General features: G+C 41.9%; 2 protein-coding genes across 6 annotated transcripts; one reads left to right on the forward strand and one right to left on the reverse strand.

The window, feature by feature from the left end:
• Nucleotides 1-7,210: 7,210 nt before the first annotated feature.
• LOC108719511 (oocyte zinc finger protein XlCOF6-like) lies at nucleotides 7,211-13,355 on the forward strand. Its single transcript, XM_018268402.2, has 2 exons — nucleotides 7,211-7,345; nucleotides 11,032-13,355. Exons 1-2 carry the CDS (start codon nucleotides 7,324-7,326, stop codon nucleotides 13,338-13,340), a joined length of 2,331 nt encoding a protein of 776 aa, XP_018123891.1. The 5' UTR covers nucleotides 7,211-7,323; the 3' UTR covers nucleotides 13,341-13,355.
• A 5,133-nt stretch (nucleotides 13,356-18,488) lies between these two features.
• LOC121394833 lies at nucleotides 18,489-24,867 on the reverse strand. Of its 5 annotated transcripts, none has more exons than XM_041566990.1 (5): nucleotides 24,773-24,867; nucleotides 24,260-24,358; nucleotides 23,872-23,948; nucleotides 22,519-22,672; nucleotides 18,489-19,449 (listed from the first exon to the last, which is right to left on the reverse strand). In XM_041566990.1, the coding sequence occupies exons 3-5, from the start codon at nucleotides 23,879-23,881 to the stop codon at nucleotides 18,906-18,908; spliced, it is 708 nt and encodes a 235-aa protein (XP_041422924.1). In that variant the 5' UTR covers nucleotides 23,882-23,948; nucleotides 24,260-24,358; nucleotides 24,773-24,867; the 3' UTR covers nucleotides 18,489-18,905. The 5 variants fall into 5 exon arrangements, with proteins under 5 accessions (XP_041422924.1, XP_041422923.1, XP_041422921.1 ...); XM_041566989.1 differs by having other exon boundaries at nucleotides 22,519-22,675; XM_041566987.1 differs by lacking the exon at nucleotides 23,872-23,948 and having other exon boundaries at nucleotides 22,519-22,675.
• Between the last annotated feature and the right edge of the window lie 226 nt (nucleotides 24,868-25,093).

A 25,093-nucleotide genomic window follows, 5' to 3' on the forward strand; every position in this document is an offset into this window, starting at 1 on the left:
ATCTCTCAGTTGGCCACTGCCCTTAAGGACAGAGACAAACGTGGAGATTCAGGGAGATTTAGTCGCCCGGCGACAAATCGCCTCTTCTTTGGGCGACTAATCTCCCCGAACTGCCTTCACGCCGGCTAGAATCGAATTTGCCAGTGGGATGGCACTTGGAGTGTTTAATTTTCCAAAATCACCCGAAGTAACCTCACGAGGAAACTTCGGGCGACTTTGGAAAAAGGAATCGCTCCGAGGGCCATCCCGTTGGGAATTGAGATTCTAGCCGGCGTGAAGGCAGTTTGGCAGTTATCTGTTATCTACTATGTATACCGTGCTTGAATTGCCCACATGGCTACACAGCAGCTTGTTTATATAAACTATAGTAGTACTTATCTGTTATCTACTGTGTATCCCGTGCTTGAATGGCTGCCCACATGGCTACACAGCAGCTTGTTTATATAAATTATAGTAGTACTTATCTGTTATCTACTGTGTATACTGTGCTTGAATGGCTGCCCCCATGGCTACACAGCAGCTTGTTTATATAAACTATAGTAGTACTTATCTGTTATCTACTGTGTATCCTGTGCTTAAATGGCTGCCCCATGGCTACACAGCAGCTTGTTTATATAAACTATAGTAGTACTTATCTGTTATCTACTGTGTATACTGTGCTTGAATGGCTGCCCCCATGGCTACACAGCAGCTTGTTTATATAAACTATAGTAGTACTTATCTGTTATCTACTGTGTATCCTGTGCTTAAATGGCTGCCCCATGGCTACACAGCAGCTTGTTTATATAAACTATAGTAGTACTTATCTGTTATCTACTGTGTATCCTGTGCTTGAATGGCTGTCCCCATGGCTACACAGCAGCTTGTTTATATAAACTATAGTAGTACTTATCTGTTATCTACTGTGTATCCTGTGCTTGAATGGCTGCCCCCATGGCTACACAGCAGCTTGTTTATATAAACTATAGTAGTACTTATCTGTTATCTACTGTGTATCCTGTGCTTGAATGGCTGCCCCCATGGTTACACAGTAGTTTGTTTATTTCAACTATGGTTGTCTTTGTGAAGCAAACACACAGCTTTCACCAGTGCCGGGCAACAGTATATTATATTGTCATTCTATTAAAACACTTTAATTATTTGGTGTTAATGTTACTTCAAGGAGGCAGATAAATGAAAAAGGGGAGTATGAAAGTCAGAGAAATAAGGGGTTACAGAGGAAGAAATGAAGTTGCATCAGCAGGGGATACATATACTTGAGTCGTATTTCTGACATAAGTATGAGTTGTGATGTGTGTAAACAGCGGGAACAATACATTTCTACAGTCAAGTATATTTCTGCTGTGTATGATACATTTACTAGTTCTGGTAGTATGCTAACTATGGTCCCAGTATGATAGGGAGAGTAGGAACAAATGAGAGGGGTGGTTCACCTCTAAAGGGGAATTCTGGCTTCCAAACCAAAATTTGGTAAAGAGGCCCAAATATCAGGACTATTATATACACCCTGTAGTTTCATCTGATTCTTATATACTTTTCCTCCACAACCCATATCTGCTCTCTATCATGTACTTGTTTTTTTGCAACATTTCTCTTTCTCTAAATGTTTCTATGGATCACCCAACTTTACTCCGTATCTGCCATTCTCTGTAGCTCTTTCTATTTCTATCTCCTTCTATTTTCTACAACAACTCCTTCTATCTTATTTACCAACATTTCCCCTGTGATCATTGCCCCCAGTGTTTCTATCGGTGCAGCAGGACCAGACATAAGTTACTTGCAGGCTGTACTATAGGTAGAGAGCAGCCGACTGAACGAGTCTGACCCTCTTTTTCTGCCCATGTGAGCAAGCACAGCCAATGGGAGACCTACAAATACAGATGAGATTTTATGCTGAAAATAAGTTGTATGGGAATCTGTGTGATTGTAAGTCATTTGTCTGGGAGCTACAGGCCTATTTGTCCCTAACATAATGTTTCTAGTGGTACCAAAAATGTCCTATTTCTTGCTGAACATAAGGTAGTGTCTAATCTGCCTCCTTTAACTCAAAGCTAAAACCCACATGAAAAAATGTTGCCATAAGACAGTAATGAAAATAACCACTCAGACAACAGAATTCATTTTGGAAAATAAAGGGGAGGTCATATTTATTAAAAAATCTTAGTGAATAATTTTCCAATAAAAAATGCGGGCCCCCAAATCATTCTCATCTAAAGGATAACACACTTAGCACCATTGCAAATGGGCAGGCCCACCTCCAGTTGTCATAATACACATGTATGGGCTTCTCCTGTAGGGAAACTCCCTGACCCGGAAGCAAAAACCAGTGCCAGTGAGCCCCTCAGTGGTTGCCATTAAAATAGGCTTTACCTGGTTTACCCCCGAGGCCTGAAAGCAAAGTGCCAGGTGGATTCCCAGTCGTTGCCACAGTTCCAAGGCCTCCCAAGCATCACATGGGGCCCGCATTGCCGCTGCACCATTGCGAAATAGATCGGCATTCCCATTTAAGGGATAACATACTTTGCACCATTGCAAATGGCCAGGCCCACCACCAGTTACTATAGTAGACACTTAAAGGGATCCTGTCATCGGAAAACATGACTTGGGACAGCTGGGAAATTGACAATATGTCTAGCCCCATGTCAGATTTCAAAATTGAATATAAAAAAATCTGTTTGTTCTTTTGAGAAATGGATTTCAGTGCAGAATTCTGCTGGAGTAGCTCTATTAACTGATGTGTTTTGAAAAAAAACATGTTTTCCGATGACAGGATCCCTTTAAGGGGCTTCTCCTGTAGGTGACTCCTTGACCCAAAAGCAAAACCAGTGCCAGTGAGCCCCTCAGTGGTTGCCATAAGAATGGGCTTTGCCTGGTTATCCCACAAGGCCGGAAAGCAAGATCAGTGCCAGGTGGATTCCCAGTAGTTGCCCCCACAAAGTTCCAGGGCCTTCCAACCACCACATAGGACCAGTATTGCCTCCATGGATTCAAAGTTTTAATACTTGTACTATCTTCTTAATCCAAGAAAAAAACTTAGGGAGGGAGGGTGGGAGAAAATCACATTTTAGTAATGCAGCCTCTCTGTTTACTACCACTCTACCCTTGTTATCCTTGTCCCACCCACAGATTTTGCCTCCTCTCTAGCAGCCTATTGTTTTCCAACAGAAAACCCCCCAGACTGGTCTCACCACCTCCCCCAGCAGCCAGCCCATTGCTTACAAATGAGAAACCCCCAGACTGATTTCATTGTCTTTTTCAGCAGCCCATTGTTTCCACAAAACCACTCACACTGGTGTTGTCTGACATGTTACTACACATGGCCATTATTGGGCTTCACTTGTAGTCACTGCACTCAGTCCCTGGTTTCTTACTGAAATGTCCACAAGAGACTGAGTGCAGTGACTACAAGCGAAGACCCATAAGGACCGTGTGTTGGAATCTGCCAAATGGAACCAGTATAGAGGTTTTGTTGATTGGAAACAATGGGCTATCACAGTGATCCCCAACCAGTAGCTCGTGAGTAACATGTTGCTCCCCAACCCCTTGGATTTTGCTCTAAGTGGCCTTTAAAGCTGGAGCTTATTTTTGAATTCCAGACTTGGAGGCAAGTTTTGGTTGTATAAAAACCAGGTGCACTGCCAAACAGAACCTCAATGTTGGTTGACAATCCACATAGATGCTACTAAATGGCCAATCGCAGTCCTTATTTGGCACCCCAAGAATTTTTTTCATGCTTGTGTTGCTCCCCAACTCCTTTTACTTCTGAATATTGCTCATGGGTTCAAAAGGTTGGGGATCCCTGGTCTATCAGAAGAGCAAAGCCAGTGAAACAAGTTCTGTAGTTTGTTGATTGGGAAACAATAGGGAGGCCAGTCTGGGGGTTTTGCATTCAAAACAATAGGCTTGGGGAAATGTGGGAAAATATGGGGGAGGTAGCAATTAAGTAGGAGCATAAAGAGAGGAGCATAACAAACCTGAGCTTTTTCTCCCCCCCCCTTCCTCCCTAAGATTTCTAGGATTATTAAAATATAAAATATGGCAGGAGAGCAGGGGCAATGTGGGCTCCATGTGGTGCTTGGCCACTGGCCACTGTAATGATGTGGGACAACCACTGGGAATCCACCTGGAACTGATTCTGCTTTCTGGCCTTGGGCTAAAACCAGGCAAAAGCCCATTTAAGAAGAGAGGCAACAACTGAGGGGATCACTGTTTTGTTTCCAGGTCATGGAGTTTCCCTACAGGAGAAGCCCATAAATATCAACTATAACAACTGGTGCTGGGCCTTCCCATTTGCAACGGTGCAAAGTATGTTGTCCCTAAATAGAAATGATTTTTAGGGCCCACATTTTTTATAGATGAAATTTGAGTGAAAGTTTTAATAAACACAACCTCATCTTTTCTCCAAATCAATTTTATTGTCTGAGTGATTATTTGGTTACTGATCGCGGTGCGGTGTTTTTGGCCGATTACTCCACTACAGACCTTATGAGTTTCTTTTGATCTCCTGCACTGACGCCAGAAAAAGATACAACTTTTCTGAAACTTAATAAGATAAGAGGCTTTTTGAGCTCAGAACACTCCGCAGCCGCACTTGGATACCTTTGTAACAATTTAAGATAAGCAAAGATACAATTGTAACTATTTAAGATAAATAGGTTTATTTGGGAGAACTGAGACTAGCAGCTTAAGGGCAGTGGCACGCATGAAGATTTGTCACCCGCAATTTTTTATGTGCGACTGCAGGCAAATGTTTTTTTTTAATTTTTTACTATCTATGGGCAACTTAAAATCAGTCGCAGGCAGCTCCCACTCCCACACTCCCAGCCGGAGTCACACAGACAGTCCTGACTCTAAGGGCAGAGACACACGCTGCTATTTCGGGAGATTAGTTGACCAGCGACAAATCAATTTTTCTTCGGGCGACTAATCTCCCCGAACTGCCTTCCCGCCGGCTACAATGTAAATTGCAAGCGGGATGGCACTCGGAACACTTCATTTTCCAAAGGCGCCCGAAGTACTCGGATACATCAGCTTTCCAAAGTCATCCAAAGTTTCTTTGTGAGGCAATTTCGGGCGACTTTAGAAAATGAAGCATTCCCAAATTTACATTGTAGCCTGCAGGAAGGCAGTTCGGGGAAATTAGTCGTTGTCGCTGGGCAACTAATCTCATGAAATAGCAGCGTGTCTCTGCCCTTACAATTATTGTGCAGCCAGATGAGATAACTAGAGAGTAGTTGATACTGTTTTGCTCAGTTCAGTCGTAGCCTTGGCCCTGCTGTTTGTCCTCACTCCCTCCGGAGCCAATCAGATAGTCCCACTCCCAGAGACACTTTATAGTTGTTTTGCCCCCAGCTACATCAAACAATCCTTTTATTCCTGCTCAGGTACAATGGACAGACAGACAGACAGACAGAGCACTAGGAGCTGTAATTGACCAGTAGTTTTGCTCACGGCCAGGCATTTTATTTGTTTCTATATATCTGTAACCTTGTTATGAGCTAAGGGGGCCCAGTCTGAAGGTCAGTTAGGGGGAGATTTGGGGTGAGTGCTTATTTGTACCCTGGGTACCCCTGGAACTATAGCAGGGTGACTGTTACCCCAATGTTTCTATATATCTGTAACCTTGTTATGAGCTAAGGGGGCCCAGTCTGAAGGTCAGTTAGGGGGAGATTTGGGGTGAGTGCTTATTTGTACCCTGGGTACCCCTGGAACTATAGCAGGGTGACTGTTACCCCAATGTTTCTATATATCTGTAACCTTGTTATGAGCTAAGGGAGCCCAGTCTGAAGGTCAGTTAGGGGGAGATTTGGGGTGAGTGCTTATTTGTACCCTGGGTACCCCTGGAACTATAGCAGGGTGACACCCCAATGTTTCTATATATCTGTAACCTTGTTATGAGCTAAGGGGGCTCAGTCTGAAGGTCAGTTAGGGGGAGATTTGGGGTGAGTGTTTATTTGTACCCTGGGTACCCCTGGAACTATAGCAGGGTGACACCCCAATGTTTCTATATATCTGTAACCTTGTTATGAGCTAAGGGGGCTCAGTCTGAAGGTCAGTTAGGGGGAGATTTGGGGTGAGTGTTTATTTGTACCCTGGGTACCCCTGGAACTATAGCAGGGTGACACCCCAATGTTTCTATATATCTGTAACCTTGTTATGAGCTAAGGGGGCTCAGTCTGAAGGTCAGTTAGGGGGAGATTTGGGGTGAGTGTTTATTTGTACCCTGGGTACCCCTGGAACTATAGCAGGGTGACACCCTAATGTTTCTATATATCTGTAACCTTGTTATGAGCTAAGGGGGCCCAGTCTGAAGGTCAGTTAGGGGGAGATTTGGGGTGAGTGTTTATTTGTACCCTGGGTACCCCTGGAACTATAGCAGGGTGACACCCCAATGTTTCTATATATCTGTAACCTTGTTATGAGCTAAGGGGGCTCAGTCTGAAGGTCAGTTAGGGGGAGACTTGGGGTGAGTGTTTATTTGTACCCTGGGTACCCCTGGAACTATAGCAGGGTGACACCCTAATGTTTCTATATATCTGTAACCTTGTTATGAGCTAAGGGGGCCCAGCCTGAAGGAGGGACCCAGGTTGGGGTTTTAGGTGCTGCCACTGGGTGGAGGTAACCCCAACTGATCCTAACCTGGGTCTGTCTGTTTATATATCATCATCCCACTCTCTATGTGGTGTATGAATATACTGAGAGCACATATCTGTACAATACATTAAGGTACTTGTGTCCAAACATTCTCCTACATTTCCACGTCGTAGTCAACCTGCCCATCTTGCTTCTGAGGAATCGTGTGTCCCCCCACTTTGCCTGTGTGTCTATTCTCTGCACTGCTGGCTCAGACTGTTGATACAATGTCACTACAATGTAAAACAAGGCATCTGATTAACAGACCAGCTGGGGGAACTCAGACTTTTGCAACATTGTTTAGAAAGTAACAATCAGGAGTTAAGCAAACGCTGTTTTCTTTTATTAGGCAAATTTTTATTTTAAGGTTGACTTGCCCTTCAAAATCATCAGCCCGCCCACAACCCACATTCCCTGCCCCCTTTGTCAATCTGCCACGGCTGTAGGTAGAAACCCTGCTCTTTATCCTTGGATATGTCGCTGGCATTTAAAAGTGACCAACTGCACAGATGCATTTCAGTGATCTAATGCGCTGTCTTTCTGCTCTCACTTCATATTCATCATTCACCCACGTTGTGAACCTCCTGTAAAACCAGAGCATGGAGGGTTAAAGAGAGTTGAGTGTCAGTTTAGCTGTTGCTGTCTCACTTCCTGTAGGATAGCTCCGCCCCCACATGGCAGTTAGGGGAGATGCCACAGATCTGCTCCCTGGGTAAGTTCCTGATCTGTCGTAACTCTGTGCCTCCCCTCTTTGTTATCTCTAATTATCCTACATTCCCACGAGACACTGATCTTTGCAATCAAGCTGCCACTGAACTACAACTCCCATGATCCTTACTGCCACTATGCACAGAACTTTGTTCATTTTTATGCCTCACCAGGCAGGAAGTGAAATGTGCAGAAGGAAATGATTCCCCAAACTACTGAGGGATGCACTCCCTTTGCAATATCACTGCTTTTGCACAAAGAATAAGTAGAAAGTCATTTATTTTAATGAGATATTATGTAGGAATATAATATATATAGAGAGAGATGCAGGGAACGTGCAGACAACAAAGGACACTGGGAGTTTGTTCTGGGCAACTGCAGAAAAGAAATGTATTGTTTAAAGGGCAAATAAGCAAATGTCTTGCTCTGCTGATAAATAGGGGCATTTACTCTTGAGCGTTTGTTAGTGGCACGGAGATACTATTAACCCATTACCTGCCAGCAACCTAGAGTGTACAGCGAGCGCTGGTCAAGCATCACTGAGTGGCAGTAACGCAGAATCTGTTTGAAGGAAAGGAAAATTGGAGCAGCCCTGATTGCCGACTGTCAGCTCAGGAATATAAATTAGTAGTAACAAACAAGGGGTCATTGGAATAAAAAGTAACAATAAGTGCATTATTAGAAATACAATTCACATAAATATAAAATATAATTACAATACAGAATAAGTGCTCAGTGTCAAGGAAACAAAAGGCTAGAGGACCCTACCCCATAGAGCTTACAGTCTAAATGGGAGGGTAACATACAGACACAATTCAGAGGGGTATTAAGGTGCTGTGGGTTACAGTTTGTTACACTGTTATATAAGTGCCAGTTCAGGTGTAATTTGGATCTCCATACCTTAAAGGAGAAGGAAAGCTCCAAGACAGTTTATTTTCAACAGATTAGCCACAATAGTGCAAGCTAGAATGATATATTTATTCTGCAGAATGTTTTACCATACCTGAGTAAATAGCTCTAGACACTGTCTCTGTTTGTTTAGGATAGAAGTTGCCATATAAGCTTTGTGTGACATTACAGCAGGGATGGGAGGGGGAGAAGCAAACTGAGCATGCTCAAGCCCAAGCCCTGGAGGTTTAAGCTGAAAACAGGAAGTCTGATACAGAAGCCCATGAGTACACAATAGAAGGAAAGAAATGTGGGGTTTCTTTTGACAGAGGACTCAGAGCAGCATTACTTTGAGGGGTTACTGGTGTATTTATATAGACCTTTCTGATAAAGCTTACTTAGTTTTAACCTTTCCTTCTCCTTTAAGGCTACTAAAATAATATTTCACCATTAATTAAACCCAATAGGACTGTTTTGCCTCCAGTAAGTCTTATTTATATCTTAGTTAAGACTAAGTAGCAGGTACTGAAAAAATTAGAAATCATTTAAAAACTCTGTGAATTATTTAATTAAAATGGGAGTCTATGGAAGACAGCCTTCCAGTAGTCTTAACTGGTTTCTGGATAACGGATCTAGATTTGCCACCTGTCCGGTTTTGCCCCTGACAGCCCTGGTGATGTGATCTCCCCGCCCCCTGCCTGGAGTTAAGTGCAGCTAAAGTTGGCAACCCTAGGGGTGACGTTACTAGTACCTAGTGCAGCGCTCTAAAATAAATGCGACGCTGTGTTGAGACTGATGCCAATCATTACACATACTTGCACCATACACTCCAGTCTCCTTGTGCTAGCTAGCCCAATTTACTGATGTATTAGCCTCAAGTGCCCCCACTGACACTAGTGTACCCCGACATTGCTAACAGCTTGGACATGACCTAGTTCTAGGGTTCTGAATATGACGTTAGACATCCCTTCACTTCAGCATGTTTACATTACATTATTGTCTAACTATATAGAAAACATTTTTATTTTGCACAGCCTATTCATTTAAAGGGGTACTGTAATGGGAATTTTTTTTTTAAATGTTAATAGTGCTGCTCCAGCAGAATTCTGCACTGCAATCCATTTCTCAAAAGAGCAACAGATTTTTTTTATATTTCATTTTGGAAATCTGACATGGGGCTAGACATATTGTCAGTTTCTCAGCTGTCCCCAGTCATGTGACTTGTGCTCTGATAAACTTCAATCACTCTTTACTGCTGTACTGCAAGTTGGAGTGATATCACCCCCTCCCTTTCCCCCCAGCAGCCAAACAAAAGAACAATGGGAAGGTAACCAGATAGCAGCTCCCTAACACAAGATAACAGCTGCCTGGTAGATCTAAGAACAGCACTCAATAGTAAAATCCAGGTCCCACTGAGACACATTCAGTTACATTGAGTAGGAGAAACAACAGCCTGCCAGAAAGCAGTTCCATCCTAAAGTGCTGGCTCTTTCTGAAATCACATGACCAGGCAAAATGACCTGAGATGCACCTACACACCAATATTACAACTAAATACACTTGTTGGATCAGGAATGACATTTTATATCGTAGAGTGAATTATTTGCAGTGTAATTTAGAAATTAAAACTACATCATAAAAATCATGGCAGAATCCCTTTAATGTAATTACTTATTTGAGTTCCGATTTTTTTTTTTTAAATGTACCCGGCTGGCTAGATTGGTGTCTATTTTTATAGGGCAGATGTAACTAAAGGAATAAAGAAGAGCTGAAGGCCAAAGAATCGATGTAAAATTGTCCAAAGTGCTCCTCTGAGCACTTTTGCAAATGACATTAACTTTTGCATTGGAATCACTTACTGATATGAGGTTGAATCTGAATGTGTCTCAGTGGGACCTGGATTTTACTATTGAGTGTTGTTCTTAGATCTACCAGGCAGCTGTTATCTTGTGTTAGGGAGCTGCTATCTGGTTACCTTCCCATTGTTCTGTTGTTTGGCTGCTGGGGGGAAAGGGAGGGGGTGATATCACTCCAACTTGCAGTACAGCAGTAAAGAGTGATTGAAGTTTATCAGAGCACAAGTCACATGACTGGGGGCAGCTGGGAAACTGACAATATGTCTCGCCCCATGTCAGATTTCAAAATTGAATATAAAGAAATCTGTTTTCCCTTTTGAAAAATGTATTTCAGTGCAGAATTCTGCTGGAGCAGCACTATTAACTGATGTGTTTTGAAAAAAATATTATTTCCCCATGACAGTATCCCTTTAACTTTGGCAATACAGGATGTATTTTATTTATCTCATTTTAAAGGGTATATCTAGTAACCCTGCTTTAAATTACACAGGCTGGTCTTATACAGAAATGTAACTAGAGGGGGTCAGGCCCCCGTCCCCCTCCGTAGGCCGGAATCGGCCCGGAATTAGCGGTGCACGAACTGCCGGGGGGCCCTGAGGGGGTGCGGGCCCTGGCCTGCTCACACCCCCTGCTCCCCTGGTAGTTCCGCCACTGGTCTTATAGAATTCTGTGTAATTGATTTGTAAGCCAACACTGAGCAAATACTCCATGCAAAACTGACCACTAAACACAGCCTGATCCACAAAAACTCATATGCAAAGAAACCAATATATTCTGCATCATGGTTGACTATTATTCTAGAACCATTGGGTATATTATAGGAGATTGTGTTTGTATAGATGAGCCAACAATCCCAACAGCAGGCCTTGGTTTTTTTTACTGTTGGATCAAATTTTTAAAAAACATTTAGTGACTATAAGACTTTTTGTCCCCTTATCTTTTAAAGAGAACGGCTGCATTGATGGGAAGAGACCTTGTGTTGGAGACGACAGATACAATGTAGATCCTTATGAAATGATGGACACTCAGAAGGATAAGAACATGGATTTATTGTGTGAAGGAGTAACTTTGTTAAAGAATGTGAGTGAAGTGGATCCTTGTGTGCTCAGAACTATCAATAAAAGTGTAGTGTATCAACAGAGCACACAAATAAACTCCAGTGTAAAACCTGGTGGTGGAGACGACACAGTGAAACCTTTTGTCTGCACAAAGTGTGAGAGGCGGTTTTGCAGCAGAAGACAACTTCTCACTCACAAACGTATCCACACCACTAGAGATTTTGCCTGTTCTGTCTGTGGGAAAGGATTCTCAGAGAGAATGATCCTCCTAGCGCATCAGTGGCTTCACAATGGGGAGAAACCATTCACCTGCACTCAGTGTAACAGAAGTTTTCTGTGGAAGAGAGACCTTTATAAGCATCAAGATGTCCACCAGAAAGAGAGACCGCATGTCTGCACTACGTGTGGAAAAAGATTTAAGATCAAAATGACTCTGATCCAGCACATGAGAATCCACACTAAGGAGAAACCTTTTGCCTGTTCAGAGTGTGGCCAGTATTTCCGCTACAAGTCAAACCTTCACACACATCAACAGATCCACACCGGGGTCAAACCGCATTCCTGTGCCGAATGTGGGAAAAGCTTCACCCAGAAGGGAAATTTTCTTGGACATTGTCGTATTCACACAGGAGAGAAACGCTTTGGCTGTTCCGAGTGCGGAAAAAGGTTCCAGTTCAGGCACCACCTCCTAGAGCACCAGTATATCCACACGGGAGAGAAACCATTTGCCTGTTCAGAGTGTGACAAGTCCTTCAGAACGAAAGCAAACCTTCGCAGTCACCACCGCATCCACACCGGAGAGAAACCGTTCGAGTGCCGAGAGTGTGGCAAATGTTTCCGGATAAAGACTAATCTTGAGTCACATCGACTAACCCACACCGGGATTAAATCATTTGAATGCTCTGAGTGTGGGCGGCAGTTCAGTCGCAAGTACAGACTAATTCAGCACCAGTTAATTCACACCGGGGAGAAGCCGTTTGAATGTGCCACGTGCAGAAGGCGGTTTAGCCGTAAATTTACCCTTAATAAACACCAGTTGGTTCACACTGGGGAGAAACCCTATGTCTGTACTGAGTGTGGAATGGGCTACAAGGATAAAAGGAGTCTGGTTGCTCATGTTCGGACTCACACAGGAGAAGCAGGTATTCCTTGTACCGAATGTTCAAAGACTTTTCGATCAGAGAAAAACCTTAATGTCCACAAGCTGACGCACACTGGGCTCAAGCCTTTTGCCTGTAAAGAGTGTGGGAAATCCTTCTTACGGAAGTTGCACTTCGAGAGTCACATGCTAAACCATGGAGGGGTAAAGCCCTTTGAATGTACCGAGTGTGGGAAACAGTTCACCCGCAAGCAGGCTCTCCACAATCACCAGTTAAATCACACCGGCCAGAAGCCCTTTGTCTGTACGGAGTGTGGGCTGAGATACAAGAGCAAGACAAGTCTTCAGAATCACCTTCTCTGTCACACAGGGGAGAAACCATTTGCGTGCACTGAGTGCGGAAGGAGATTCCTGCTGGAGAGAACCCTGAATAATCACAAGCTGACACACACTGGGGAACAACGCTTTGCCTGTGGAGAATGTGGGCGAAGATTCTGTCGTAAAGATGCCCTCAAAAAGCACCAATTAATCCACACGGGGGAGAAACCCTATGTCTGCTCTGAGTGTGGGAAAAACTTTAAGGCCCGGAGCAGCCTCAATACTCATCTTCGGCTGCACACAGGAGAGAACCCCTATAAATGTAATGAGTGTGGCAAATCCTTTGCTTCTGAAATGACACTCCGTATTCACAACCTGACTCACACAGGGGAGAAACCCTTTGCCTGCGAGGAGTGCGGAAAATGCTTCTCACAGAAGGGAAACCTGAACACTCACAAGCGCATTCACACCGGGGAGAAGTTTCCTTGTCAAGAGTGTGGCAAATGCTTCTCCCGGAAAGATTCTCTCCTTATTCATCAGCGACTTCACACTGGGGAGAAACCATTTCAATGTCAGGAGTGTGAAGAATCATTTTCCCGAAGGGACCTCTTTCTGGCTCACAAGAAGTCCCACAGCAGGGAAAAGCCTTTTCAATGTAAGTTGTGTGGGAAAACCTTTGAGAATCAGAGTTACCTAAAGAGGCACGAGAAACGTCTTCATTCAGCCGAATCCCCAAACCCTTTCGTGAAAGATTTGGTTGAATACCAAACCGAATCCTAATTTGCATATGCAAATTAGGGCCAGGAAAGGAAAAAGTGGGATTTTTTTTATACTTCCTTGTTTTGTGACGAAAAGTCACGTGATTTCCCTTCCCGCCCCTAATTTACATACTGTATGCATATTAGGATTCAGATTCAGTTTGGCATGAATCCTGGCTGAATCCCAAACCAAATCCTGGATTCGGTGGATCCCTACTTGAAACCATTTTTAATTGCACTTTAGACATCAATTTTATGTGATGTCCATCACCATAGGAAAGAGAGCAGCCCAAAGAGAAACATTTCTTCAATGATCACAATGTCCTGACAATTTTAATGCAATATTTGATGCTTTTAATATTCGTAATGTATTCACCCATTCAGGATTGACTCCCAGTTAAAGGGCAACTAAGGGCTTGAACTTTCATTCTGCTTGCCTTTAGGTTCTTGACAGACCCAGCCCACTCTATTCAATTGTAATGGCTAAATAAACAGAATAAGGCACCTATATTAGTCACCCAACTTCCCTGTATCACATGGTGGAACCAAACGTCTGGTTGGGTACTGCCACATACTTCTGCCATGGTGGTTAAGCTTCATTGGGATTGCAAGAAACCAAAGATTTAACTTGGTTATAAGAGAAAGGGCCTCACTTATTGTCATATGAGATTAATTAATTAATGAATTAAAGAATTTGCAATCAGAGGAGTCGCTAATAAGCTATTCTGCATTCCATCTATACTATAATCACCCTCCTGCTGTTGCCTACGCTGTATATTATTTGGTATAATAAAGTTTTTGCATATCCGTTTGGTCTCTGTGTGCACAAATCAATGAGAAGTATTGTTTTTTTTATGGAAAACAGTGGAAGTGTGCCTGCTAAGTAAACATCAGTCCACAATATATCATTTAATCAGTTAAAGGAGAAGGAAAGCCATCCTGCACTTGTTCCTATCAGCAGAAAACTGCACCGGCCCGGGGATCCTCTTCCGCCTTCTGATTTCTTTGCGCGGTTGCGCATGCGCAGCAGAACGAAAAGCTGAACTTTAACTAAAAAGTCGCTATTTTGTTCTACTGTGCGTGCGTCTGCCCCAGGAAATTCAAAGCAAAAAAAATCAGGACCGCTCCGTGGTGCTCACTAGTGCAGTTTTCTGCTGATAGGAGCACCGGCCCGGGGTTTCAGGTAAGTCAATACAATCACTTGGTGGTGCCTAACATTTGGCACCCCCAAGTGCAGGATGACTTTCCTTCTCCATTAAAGGGGACATAATGGTGGCAAGAAGAAGAGAAAGGGTAGGAGTGTGTGGCGTGAAACCAGAGCTGTGATTGGCCACTTTCTGTGGTTCTGGCGAAGGAGCAGTCACCAACTACACATTTGTTGCACAGACCAGGGTGGCTTTATGTTCCAATAAATGTGATTTTTAAAGGTAAGTCTGGTAGTGACCAGTACTAGCCATCCCACTTGTCCTTGCTGAGTTATCATTCATGAGAGCTAGTCAGGGGCGAATCTTTGGGGGTCGAGGCCCCAATGTGAAAACATTTCTTGTACCTCTCTGTCCCTTTGTGATTTTGAAGGTGGGGTTGCTCTCATCCCGAGTCACCTGTAACCTCCCCCGCACAAAATCGCAGGTGACTACCAAGAAGCAGAAACTCATTGGGACCCCTGTACCCCCAGTTCCCTCCATCACTACCTTCCTTGGTAGTTACACCACTAGATGCAGTGGCACGAAGAACTTTCATGATATGCTACACTGGGATCCCCAACCTTTTTAACCCATGAGCAACATTCAGAAGTAATAGGAGTTGGGGAGCAACACAAGCATGAAAAATGTTCTTGGGGTGCCAAATAAGGGCTGTGATTGGCCATTTAGTAGCCCCTATGTGGATTGTCAACCTACATTGAGACTCTGTTTGGCAGGACACCTGGTTATTATACAACTAAAACTTGTCTCCAAGCCTGGAATTCAAAAATAAGCACCTGCTTTGAGGCCACTGGGAGCAACATACAAGGGGTTGGAGAGTAACATTTTGCTCACGAGCTACTGGTTGGGGATCACAGTGCTTGACTATCTTGTGGGCGGACAATGAACAGATCCCCAGTCAGCTTTATATCCCTATGTGCAGGGCTGTGATTGGCTGCCCTCGTCCTACTGTGCTTCTGAGCAAGGGCCATTAGGAAATGCCCACCACTAATTATAACAGACACAGACCAGAAAGGCATTAGGGGGAACTCCATTGATAAAGGTAATGATCATTTTAAGCTCAGTTGTAATAAAACAAATATATATTACCAACAGTGGGGTACATGATGAGTGATCATGCATTAAAAATGGCACCACCTCTAGAAACTATCAGATGTGCAAAAAGCAGCCAATTAGAATGTTTCCAGTACTGACCGTGTGTGATGCGCTTACACGACAAGATCTCTTGGCTTCAGAAATCCGAAGACTACGGGCAGGGCAAGGGCACCTGAGATGTTTGAAAAGACAATAATACTGGTGTCAATATGGTCTCAATGCAGCTCTATAAGATAAAATGGAATGTGTGCTTTTATAAACCACCGGTGGCTTACAAGCCAACATCAGCCAATAACAACACTGCGTTTTCTGGCCAAAGTGTCGGCAAAATGTCATAGGCAAAAATATAGATGAATGGGGTAAGATGCCCAATGAAAATGATGGCAGCAATTAAATATGCAGCAGTTCAATTAAAAAATACAGATGAGGAAAATCGCTCGCAGACCACCCCAGTCTGAGGGTGCAAATTTGCAATTAGACAATGTGAGATTCCCAAAAATCCAAACAATAATAATTAAAAGTAAAAAACACATTTGTATATGACTGAAAAAGTCTTAACATGTTTTGTGCACTGGGGCACTTACCTATAGGCCCCAACAGGCACAAAATGCGTTAGGCTTTTTCAATCGTGTCCTAATAAATGTTTTTGTACTTTTAATTATTGTTTCGATTTTTGGGAATCTCACAAGCCATAGAACACATACCCATAGAACAAAATATGATCCACAGTGTAGCAGATACACTTGGGGGATATTTAATACTAAAAACTTGAATGACTTGAGTTTTTTTTTTACTATAAAATCTGATTTTTTTGTGGAAAAGAAACCCTAAATTTTTATAGATTTATTATATCTCGAGGCAGCAAAAAGCAAGAATCCAAAAATCTTCCATCTCACACCTGCTGAGTTTGTATATAAGTTAAGAGGTCCATATACTATTTGGAAGTTTCTGTGTTCTGAGCTGGAATTAGCCAGAAAATCCAACTATTTCAGGCTTTTGATTAAATCAAGCTTTTTTAATAATAAATAAGGTCAAATTGTGGATTCTAGTTTGGTTGGACTTTTTTAAATTATATAATCAGAAAAAATTGGATTTTGATAAAGAACCCCCCTCGGTGTTGTATTTATATCAGATCATAATGACACCATTAAGTCCGTAAACATAAATTGTAGCAAAGATTCACAAAAATGGATCCATAATGAACACTATACATGGACCACTTGAGCTATGCAACTAGCTAATATGGTAGCTTCTAAGCCTTGGCTCCTAACTACATGGGTTACAAGGCTCAGAGAACCTTACTGTGGGTTTAAAAGATAACTTTTATATCTCAGAAGGTTTGACCCCAGAGGAACATAATGTCACTGTGCCTAAGTAGGTCATTTTTCTTCTCTAATTTAAATCAATCGCTCTTTTTGATTTAAGGATAACTAAATATTTTTAAAAACCATGTCAAATTGTTCAGGGAGAGATCTGTTTAGAAGGGAAACGGAGAAGAGTTTGGTACAGGGGTTGTACGTCAGTGCAGGTTCCTTGCAAGTATTCCATTTTAAGACACAATGCTCGAATAGACAGCACCAGGCAGTGACGTTGAAAAAGCCTTTAGCTGAAGGGGAACTAAACCTACAACCTGCCTGTTTTAAAGGAACAGGTCAGTATTCAACTAAAAAAAAACAACAAAAAAACAGATTTATTCAGGGGCAGGGTATGTGCCTGGGGATTCAGTGTACAGGGGCCCTACACTTAGGGGCAGATGTATGAAGGGTCGAATATCGAGGGTTAATTAACCCTCGATATTCGACTAGGAACTAAAATCCTTCGACTTCGAATATCGAAGTCGAAGGATTTAGCGCAAATGCTGCGATCGAAGGATTATTCCTTCGATCGAACGATTAAATCATTCGAACCGAACGAATTCGAAGTTTTTTTACTTCGAATCCTTCACTCGAGCTTCATGAATCGGCCCCTTAGAGAGGGAAAGGTTAAAATTAAGTAAGCCTGATCAGAATGATCCACCTAAATATACCAGTAAACCCTCAAAGTAATGCTGCTCTGAGTCCTCTGTCAAAAGAAACAGCACATTTCTTTCCTTCTATTGTGTACTCATGGGCTTCTGTATCAGACTTCCTGTTTTCAGCTTAAACCTCCAGGGCTAGGGCTTGAGCATGCTCAGTTTGTTCCTCTCCCCCCCTTTCCCTTCTCTGCTGTAATCTGAGCCCAGAGCTATAAGTGAGCAGGGAGAGACTCAGGCAGGAAGTGATGTCACACCAAGCTAATATGGCAGCTGCTATCCAAAACAAACAGAGAGAGCTTCTAGAGTCGTTTACGCATGTATTGTAAAACATTCTACAGAATAAATATAGCATTCTAACTTGCACTATTGCAGCTAATCTATTTGCAATAAAATGCCTCCGTAGCTTTCCTTCTCCTTTAAGGGAACAGTTTAGTGTAAAAATAGATAAGACTGTGAAAATATGTTAAACATCCAATCACTCCAGCCTTTATAAATTACATTTTAGCCAGCTTACTATATCAGAATTTTTTATTTATTTTGCATGTTCTATTTACCCAGTTTTTATTTTTACACTGAACTGTTCCTTGTAGGTGTGCGGTTAACCGAAATTTCTTGGCTACTGTTCCTTATAGGGCCCATGTACACTGAACCCCCAGTCACATAGCTGCCCCTGAATAAATCTCCAATCTGTTCTACTGTGCCAAGGGTACCCCACTATTAACCCTAATGATGCTGGAAATACTCCTTTCTGGAGAGAGTATACCCAAGTACTAAATCAGAAACCCAAACTGTATGATATAAAAAGACGAATCCTTAACGTAACAGTATGTAAAGTCCCAATATGTAAAGTCCCAATATGCAAGATTAAAATCCAATACTTTAAGGTACAAACATTAAAATATTAACATATCGGCTGAAACACAAGTTATAGCAGCACTGGTGGAAATAATATTTCTCATGTATACAGACACTGAGCAAGCCTCCAGGTCACGGGGGATACGTGTAGTTGCACCCATCCCATGATGCTTTTATAACTCCACCCAGTAACATTAAGCCCCACCTCCTGTCAGATCTGCAGCATTGGGAATGTCAGACTGGTGGGAAACTGACCAACAGGTGGCGCTGTTGTAACAAAATGTATTCATGTTAACAGTACATGTATCATTCAATATCTTGGAACATAAAAGAAACAAATAATGAATGTACATTACACAAGGGCTTAGAATAGCACCCTCATCAACTTTACATTCACTTATTTTTAAGGTTTACTTATCCTTTAAGGAAAAGGGTTACAAGCCTGGGTAGTGGATTGGTGCCGAGCCTGTAGGAGGAGGGTTCCCTTGGTATGGGGGAGGGGAGTTATACCAGCCAAATAGAGTGGGGGGTGTTGGCATAGGGAATGGAGGGTAGGAGTGATTAGGAGGGGGGATGGTACTGGGGGTACAAGAGGTTGGTGTGGGATATAGCTGACAATGCGTTGGAAGATCTCAGCTTTACATGCAGCGCGTCTCTCTGGTGGGACCAACTTCATACCCGGCAGCATGGATTTAAGGAAAACGAGATCCGGACAATCTTCTACTTTACTCTCTGCATTTTGTTTTGTGAGAACGTCCACAAGGCAACGCAACATTCCCACAAGTGTTCCCTCAACTCCCTCCAAGCGACTGCGTTTCCTACTGGGAGGCGGAGTCTGAAGAGACAATGAAGTTGATGGGAGGGGAGCAGCGGGGGATGGGGGATCAGTTCTGCTCATGGGAGGGGGGCGGCCATTGAAAACTGCTCCCTTCTCTCCTGGGGGAAGCGCCTTCTTCCTTAAATGGCTGAGAATCAAGAGTAAATGGAAGGGTTATATACTCAAGAGTCACTTACAGTAACCATAGAATCTATAACATCAGGTCATCATTAAAATACACAGCTATGAATAGCCAAGAAAATATATCCTTGATACACAATGAATATCCTGTAAATTATATCCTTATAATACACAAAAGCCATGAATATCTTGTAAATTATATCCTTATAAACGGTGACTAGTGATGTCATTTCTGTCACATGACTCACTGAAATTTGTGTATTATAATAAATAAAGTACCCCAGTTGTAAAATATGAGGATATTAGAAGTTACCTCGGAGTTCCATGACCTGTATAAAAACACTCGGCCTTCGGCCTCGTACTTTTATATGGTCATGAAACTCCTCTGTAACTTATAATATCCTTATATTTTACAAGAGGGGCTACTTTATTCACTATATAATACACAAAAGCCATGAATATCTTGTAAATTATATCCTTATAAACGGTGATAAGTGGTGAGTTCTGATGTCATCATTCAACCGTGAGTAGTGATGTTTTTTTTGTCACAACTAACTGAAATTTGTGTATTATATTAAATAAAGTACCCCCAGTTGCAAAATATGAGGAAATTAGAAGTCACCTCGGAGTTCCATGATCTGAATAAAAACACTGTTTTGTCCTCGTGCTTTTTATATGGTCACGAAACTCCTCAGTAACTTATAATATCCTTATATTTTACAAGAGGGGGTACTTTATTCTATATCTATCTATCTATCTATCTATATAAATAAATCCTTCGTGATCCGCACTCCACTGGAATCAAAAAGCCACCCAGGTGCTACTCATATAAACATGTATAGATATAAGTCCGAGAGGCATGAGTGCACACTGGGGTTTACTTAAAAATATAATTTTATTTTGTACATTAAAAACAGGCCTGTTTTAATGTAACAAAATAAAATTATATTTATATATATATATATATATATATATATATATATATATATATATATTCACATAACTCCTCTGTGTTTTATAATTTCTTTATAAATTACAGCAGGGGGTACTTTATTCACTATATAATACACAATGAATATCCTGTAAATTATATCCTTATAAATGGTGCTTAGCGAGGTCATGAGTTAAAATTGGAGCTTAGTGATGTCATTTCTGTCACATGACTCACTAAAACTTGTGTATTATAATAAATAAAGTACCCCTTGTTGCAAAATACAGGTATGGGACCTGTTATCCAGAATGCTCAGGACCTGGGGTTTTCCAGATAACGGATCATTCCGTAATTTGGATCTTCATACCTTAAATGTACTAGAAAATCATATAAACATTAAATAAACCTAATAGGCTGGTTTTGCCTACAATAAGGATTAATTATCTTTGTTGGGATCAAGAAATGAAAATAATTTTGAATGTGATCCCTTAAAAGGGTGGTTCACCTTTAAGTTTACTTTTAGTATGCTAGAGAATGTCCAATACTAAGCAATTGGTCTTCCATTAGCTATTCTTTATAGTTTCTAAATTATTTGCGTCTTTCTTCGGACTCTTTCCAGCTTTCAAATGGGGGTCACTGACCCCATCTAAAAACAAATGCTCTATAAGGCTACAAATGTATTGTTATTGCTACTTTTTATTACTCATCTTTCTTTTCAGGCCTCTCCTATTCATATTCCAGTCTCTTATTCAAATCAATGCATGGTTGCTAGGGGAATTTGGGCCCGAGCAACTAGTTTGCTGAAATTACAAACTGCAGAGCTGCTGTATAAAATGCTAAATAAATCAAAAACCACAAATAATAACAAATGAAAACCAACTGCAAACTGTCTCAGAATATCCCTCTACATCATACGAACAGTTAACTCAAAGATGAACAACCCCTTTAAAAACTTTCAAATAATTTGCCACCACTGATGTCAGACTTACTGGCCTATAATTGCCAGGCTGAGATTGTAATCCTTTTTTTAATACAGGAATGACATCAGCTTTCCTCCAGTCCAATCCATACGTACCATACCTGATAAAAGTGAAAGAGAATAGAGGCTAAAACTGAACTAATTTCTTAGTACCGGAGGGTGTATTCCATATGGCCCTGGCACCTTGTTCACATCAGCTTTGAGTAAATCTATATGTACAATATCTTGTATTATATAAATACATACATTACATATAGAATTTTGCCATCAGTTGTGCCTTTAATTCTTAAAGTATGTATTCTAAAAAAATAAATACACTTAAAATATGTAATAAAATTTAAATGTAGGGCAGATGTCAAGGCATTCCACAGACTCATATCTTTATGTGGTCAAACAACCCCTCAGTGACTTCCAATATCCTTATCATTTACAGTAGGGGGTACATTATCCCTTATAATACATGAATGATACTCAGAGTTCCCTGTATAACTCAGCCTGCAGCCTTGTGCCTTTATATGGTCACAGAACAACCCCTCAGTGACTTCTAATATCCTTATCATTTACAGTAGGGGGTACATTATCCCTTATAATACATGAGTGATACTCAGAGTTCCCTGTATAACTCAGCCTGCAGCCTTGTGCCTTTATATGGTCACAGAACAACCCCTCAGTGACTTCTAATATCCTTATCATTTACAGTAGGGGGTACATTATCCCTTATAATACATGAGTGATACTCAGAGTTCCCTGTATAACTCAGCCTGCAGCCTTGTGCCTTTATATGGTCACAGAACAACCCCTCAGTGACTTCTAATATCCTTATCATTTACAGTAGAGGGTACATTATCCCTTATAATACATGAGTGATACTCAGAGTTCCCTGTATAACTCAGCCTGCAGCCTTGTGCCTTTATATGGTCACAGAACAACCCCTCAGTGACTTCTAATATCCTTATCATTTACAGTAGGGGGTACATTATCCCTTATTATACATGAGTGATACTCAGAGTTCCCTGTATAACTCAGTCTGCAGCCTTGTGCCTTTATATGGTCACAGAAGAACCCCTCAGTGACTTCTAATATCCTTATCATTTACAGTAGATGGTATATTATCCCTTATAAAATATGCTTAGTAATGTCAAATTATTATGATGTATTGAACTCACCCTCTTGCATATAAAGTTGGCAGGAGGAACTGTAATCTATCTGCATATTTATATTTCTTCCTTGGGTGACCTGCTCTCCCTCCTTGGCATTGGTTCTTCTTCCTGATGGGATCCTTTCCAGTGCTTTGCTTCTCACTGCTCTCAGTGTCCATCCCTGCTAATAAAATATACATAATTATTGCTCATCAATAGTCTTCCTGTTCTTGTGCTGCTCTCTTTCCCACTGTCAGAGAGGAGTGGGGGATTGGAACCTGGTTGGAAGATTTGCACAATGCCTTAAAGGAATTCTCTCATGATTTTTATGGTGTAGTTTTTATTTCTAAATGACACTGTTTACACTGCAAATAATTCACTGTACAATATAAAATGTCATTCCTGAACCAGCAAGTGTATTTAGTTGTAATATTGGTGTGTAGGTGCATCTCAGGTCATTTTGCCTGGTCATGTGCTTTCAAAAAGAGCCAGCACTTTAGGATGGAACTGCTTTCTGGCAGGCTGTTGTTTCTCCTACTCAATGTAACTGAATGTGTCTCAGTGGGACCTGGATTTTACTATTGAGTGCTGTTCTTAGATCTACCAGGCAGCTGTTATCTTGTGTTAGGGAGCTGCTATCTGGTTACCTTCCCATTGTTCTGTTGTTAGGCTGCTGGGGGGAAAAGGGAGGGGGTGATATCACTCCAACTTGCAGTATAGCAGTAAAGAGTGACTGAAGTTTATCAGATCCAGGGCTGGAACTAGGTGTAGGCAGAGTAGGCACGTGCCTAGGGCGCAAAGCTGGAGGGGCGCAAGGCACGTACCTTCTCTGCTATCCCCTAGTCCGGTCCCTGCTCTGGCCAAGGTGCGCGTATCTTTGTTTTGCAAAGCGCCCAATACGCACTAGTATTTTTTCACGCATGCAAACTCGCGTATTGGGCCGTTTGCAGGGCCAGGCTGCCTAGGACGCCTGCCCGCGTTGGCCCGGCACTGATCAAAGCACAAGTCACATGACTGGGGGGCAGCTGGGAAACTGACAATATGTCTAGTCCCATGTCAGATTTCTAAATAAAATATAAAAAAAATCTGTTTGCTCTTTTGAGAAATGGATTTCAGTGCAGAATTCTGCTGGAGCAGCACTATTAACTGATGTGTTTTCCCATGACAGTATCCCATTAACGTGTGTGTGGCCAGACCAATCCAGACAATAGTGTCGCTAATTGATCTGGTAACTTTACTGAAGTATAGATCAATCCATTTGGAATCAGTCCCTTCACTGATGTCCGGCCTCTGCTGATACTGGACAAATGGCAATTGGATAGCTGGATAGGGATAAGTGGGAACCTTTCACAGGAGAATAAGAATAAGGGGGCAAAGTACCTGGGCCCATGATTTATCCAAAGTAGACTTTTCAGAGTTTTGGTTTTTCTCAGGTACAGGCAGCTGTGCAGTTAACTCTGTATATTGGGAAAGATTGGATTCAGTTTCCTGGGATATACAGGAAGGTACTTTGGATTCTATATTAAAAATACCCAAATACATTGCCTAATGAGAGATATTATAATTTAAACCAAAACAAGCTATTTACATAATTTCAATGGACCGTTGTAAATGTAATTTCTATGGGTTCTGTCTAACAAAAATAAAGAGATTATTTGGATCTCCTCAGATAAATGTTATCACTTTGTGCTAGAGACAAGGGCTACTGAACTCCTCAAATGATTTCACTATCTGCCCCAGAGCACAGAACTAGTCTCTGGCTACTTACCCCCACCAGCAAGTGGAGCTGCTGTGAATCCCATTGGGTGCGGATGATCCTTCAGTTCTTTCTTTATCTCTATTATTTCACGTTCTGCCTCCTGGGAAGCTGCCAGTAAAGACAAAGCCATGAATGTGTTTCCACATTCAAATTATTTTTGCAAATTATTTTTGCAAGTAAAAGAGAATGTGATTCTAATCTTCCCAATTCACATTCATTAAATATCTGAAGGAATTTATATTAATGTTAAGTGCAAATGTAATTGCTATGGAAAACGGGGCCTGTTTCTATTTCACACTGCTGGTTATGACTCCTGAACAATGTAGCAGACCGGGGCCTAACTAGGAGGAAGAAGAATCTGCAATCGTGTGGGGGGGGGGGCAGTGAGACCCTAATTAATTAGCAATTGAGAGGGATAGGTTTGTGTAGAGCAATACTAATCGATGCAGGTAACACAAGTAAGCAAAGCTCTTACCCTCAAGCCCACAAACCCTCTTTTTCCCATCAATAGCCCCAAGTTACCTCTGGGAGCCCCACACAGTAGCAGGACCTGCAGGTGCACAGGGGGAGGCAGCAGTGCAGCTCTCGTGGGAAACTCACCTGACTATGTAAATACCAGTGGTGTAAATGGAGCTCAACCTGCAATGTGATTGGTAGATTAGACATGGGCGGAGCTTGCAGTTTAATTGGACCGTCTAGAACCCAATATCTTACAATAGCCCCCCAACTGCAAAATCTAAGCAACTTTTCAACTGACCTTTTTGCTTTCTGTTTTATAGTTTTTGAATTATTTGCCTTCTTCTTCTTCTGACTCTTTCCAGCTTTCGCTTTCACTGACCCCAT

This window comes from Xenopus laevis, chromosome 6L (assembly GCF_017654675.1).
Source record: "Xenopus laevis strain J_2021 chromosome 6L, Xenopus_laevis_v10.1, whole genome shotgun sequence".
Classification (NCBI taxonomy): Eukaryota; Metazoa; Chordata; class Amphibia; order Anura; family Pipidae; genus Xenopus; species Xenopus laevis.

Bases quoted from the DNA above. Each gene is read 5' to 3' on its own strand.
- LOC121394833 (XM_041566987.1), bottom strand. From the start codon at position 24,293: ATGGGATTCACAGCAGCTCCACTTGCTGGTGGGG. The intron at 22,676-24,259 runs GTAAGTAGCCAG...ATATTTTATTAG, and splicing joins AGCTCCACTTGCTGGTGGGG to CAGGGATGGACACTGAGAGC. The intron at 19,450-22,518 runs GTGAGTTCAATA...CTTGATTCTCAG, and splicing joins CCAACTTTATATGCAAGAGG to CCATTTAAGGAAGAAGGCGC.
- LOC108719511 (XM_018268402.2), top strand. From the start codon at position 7,324: ATGCCACAGATCTGCTCCCTGG. The intron at 7,346-11,031 runs GTAAGTTCCTGA...TATCTTTTAAAG, and splicing joins GCCACAGATCTGCTCCCTGG to AGAACGGCTGCATTGATGGG.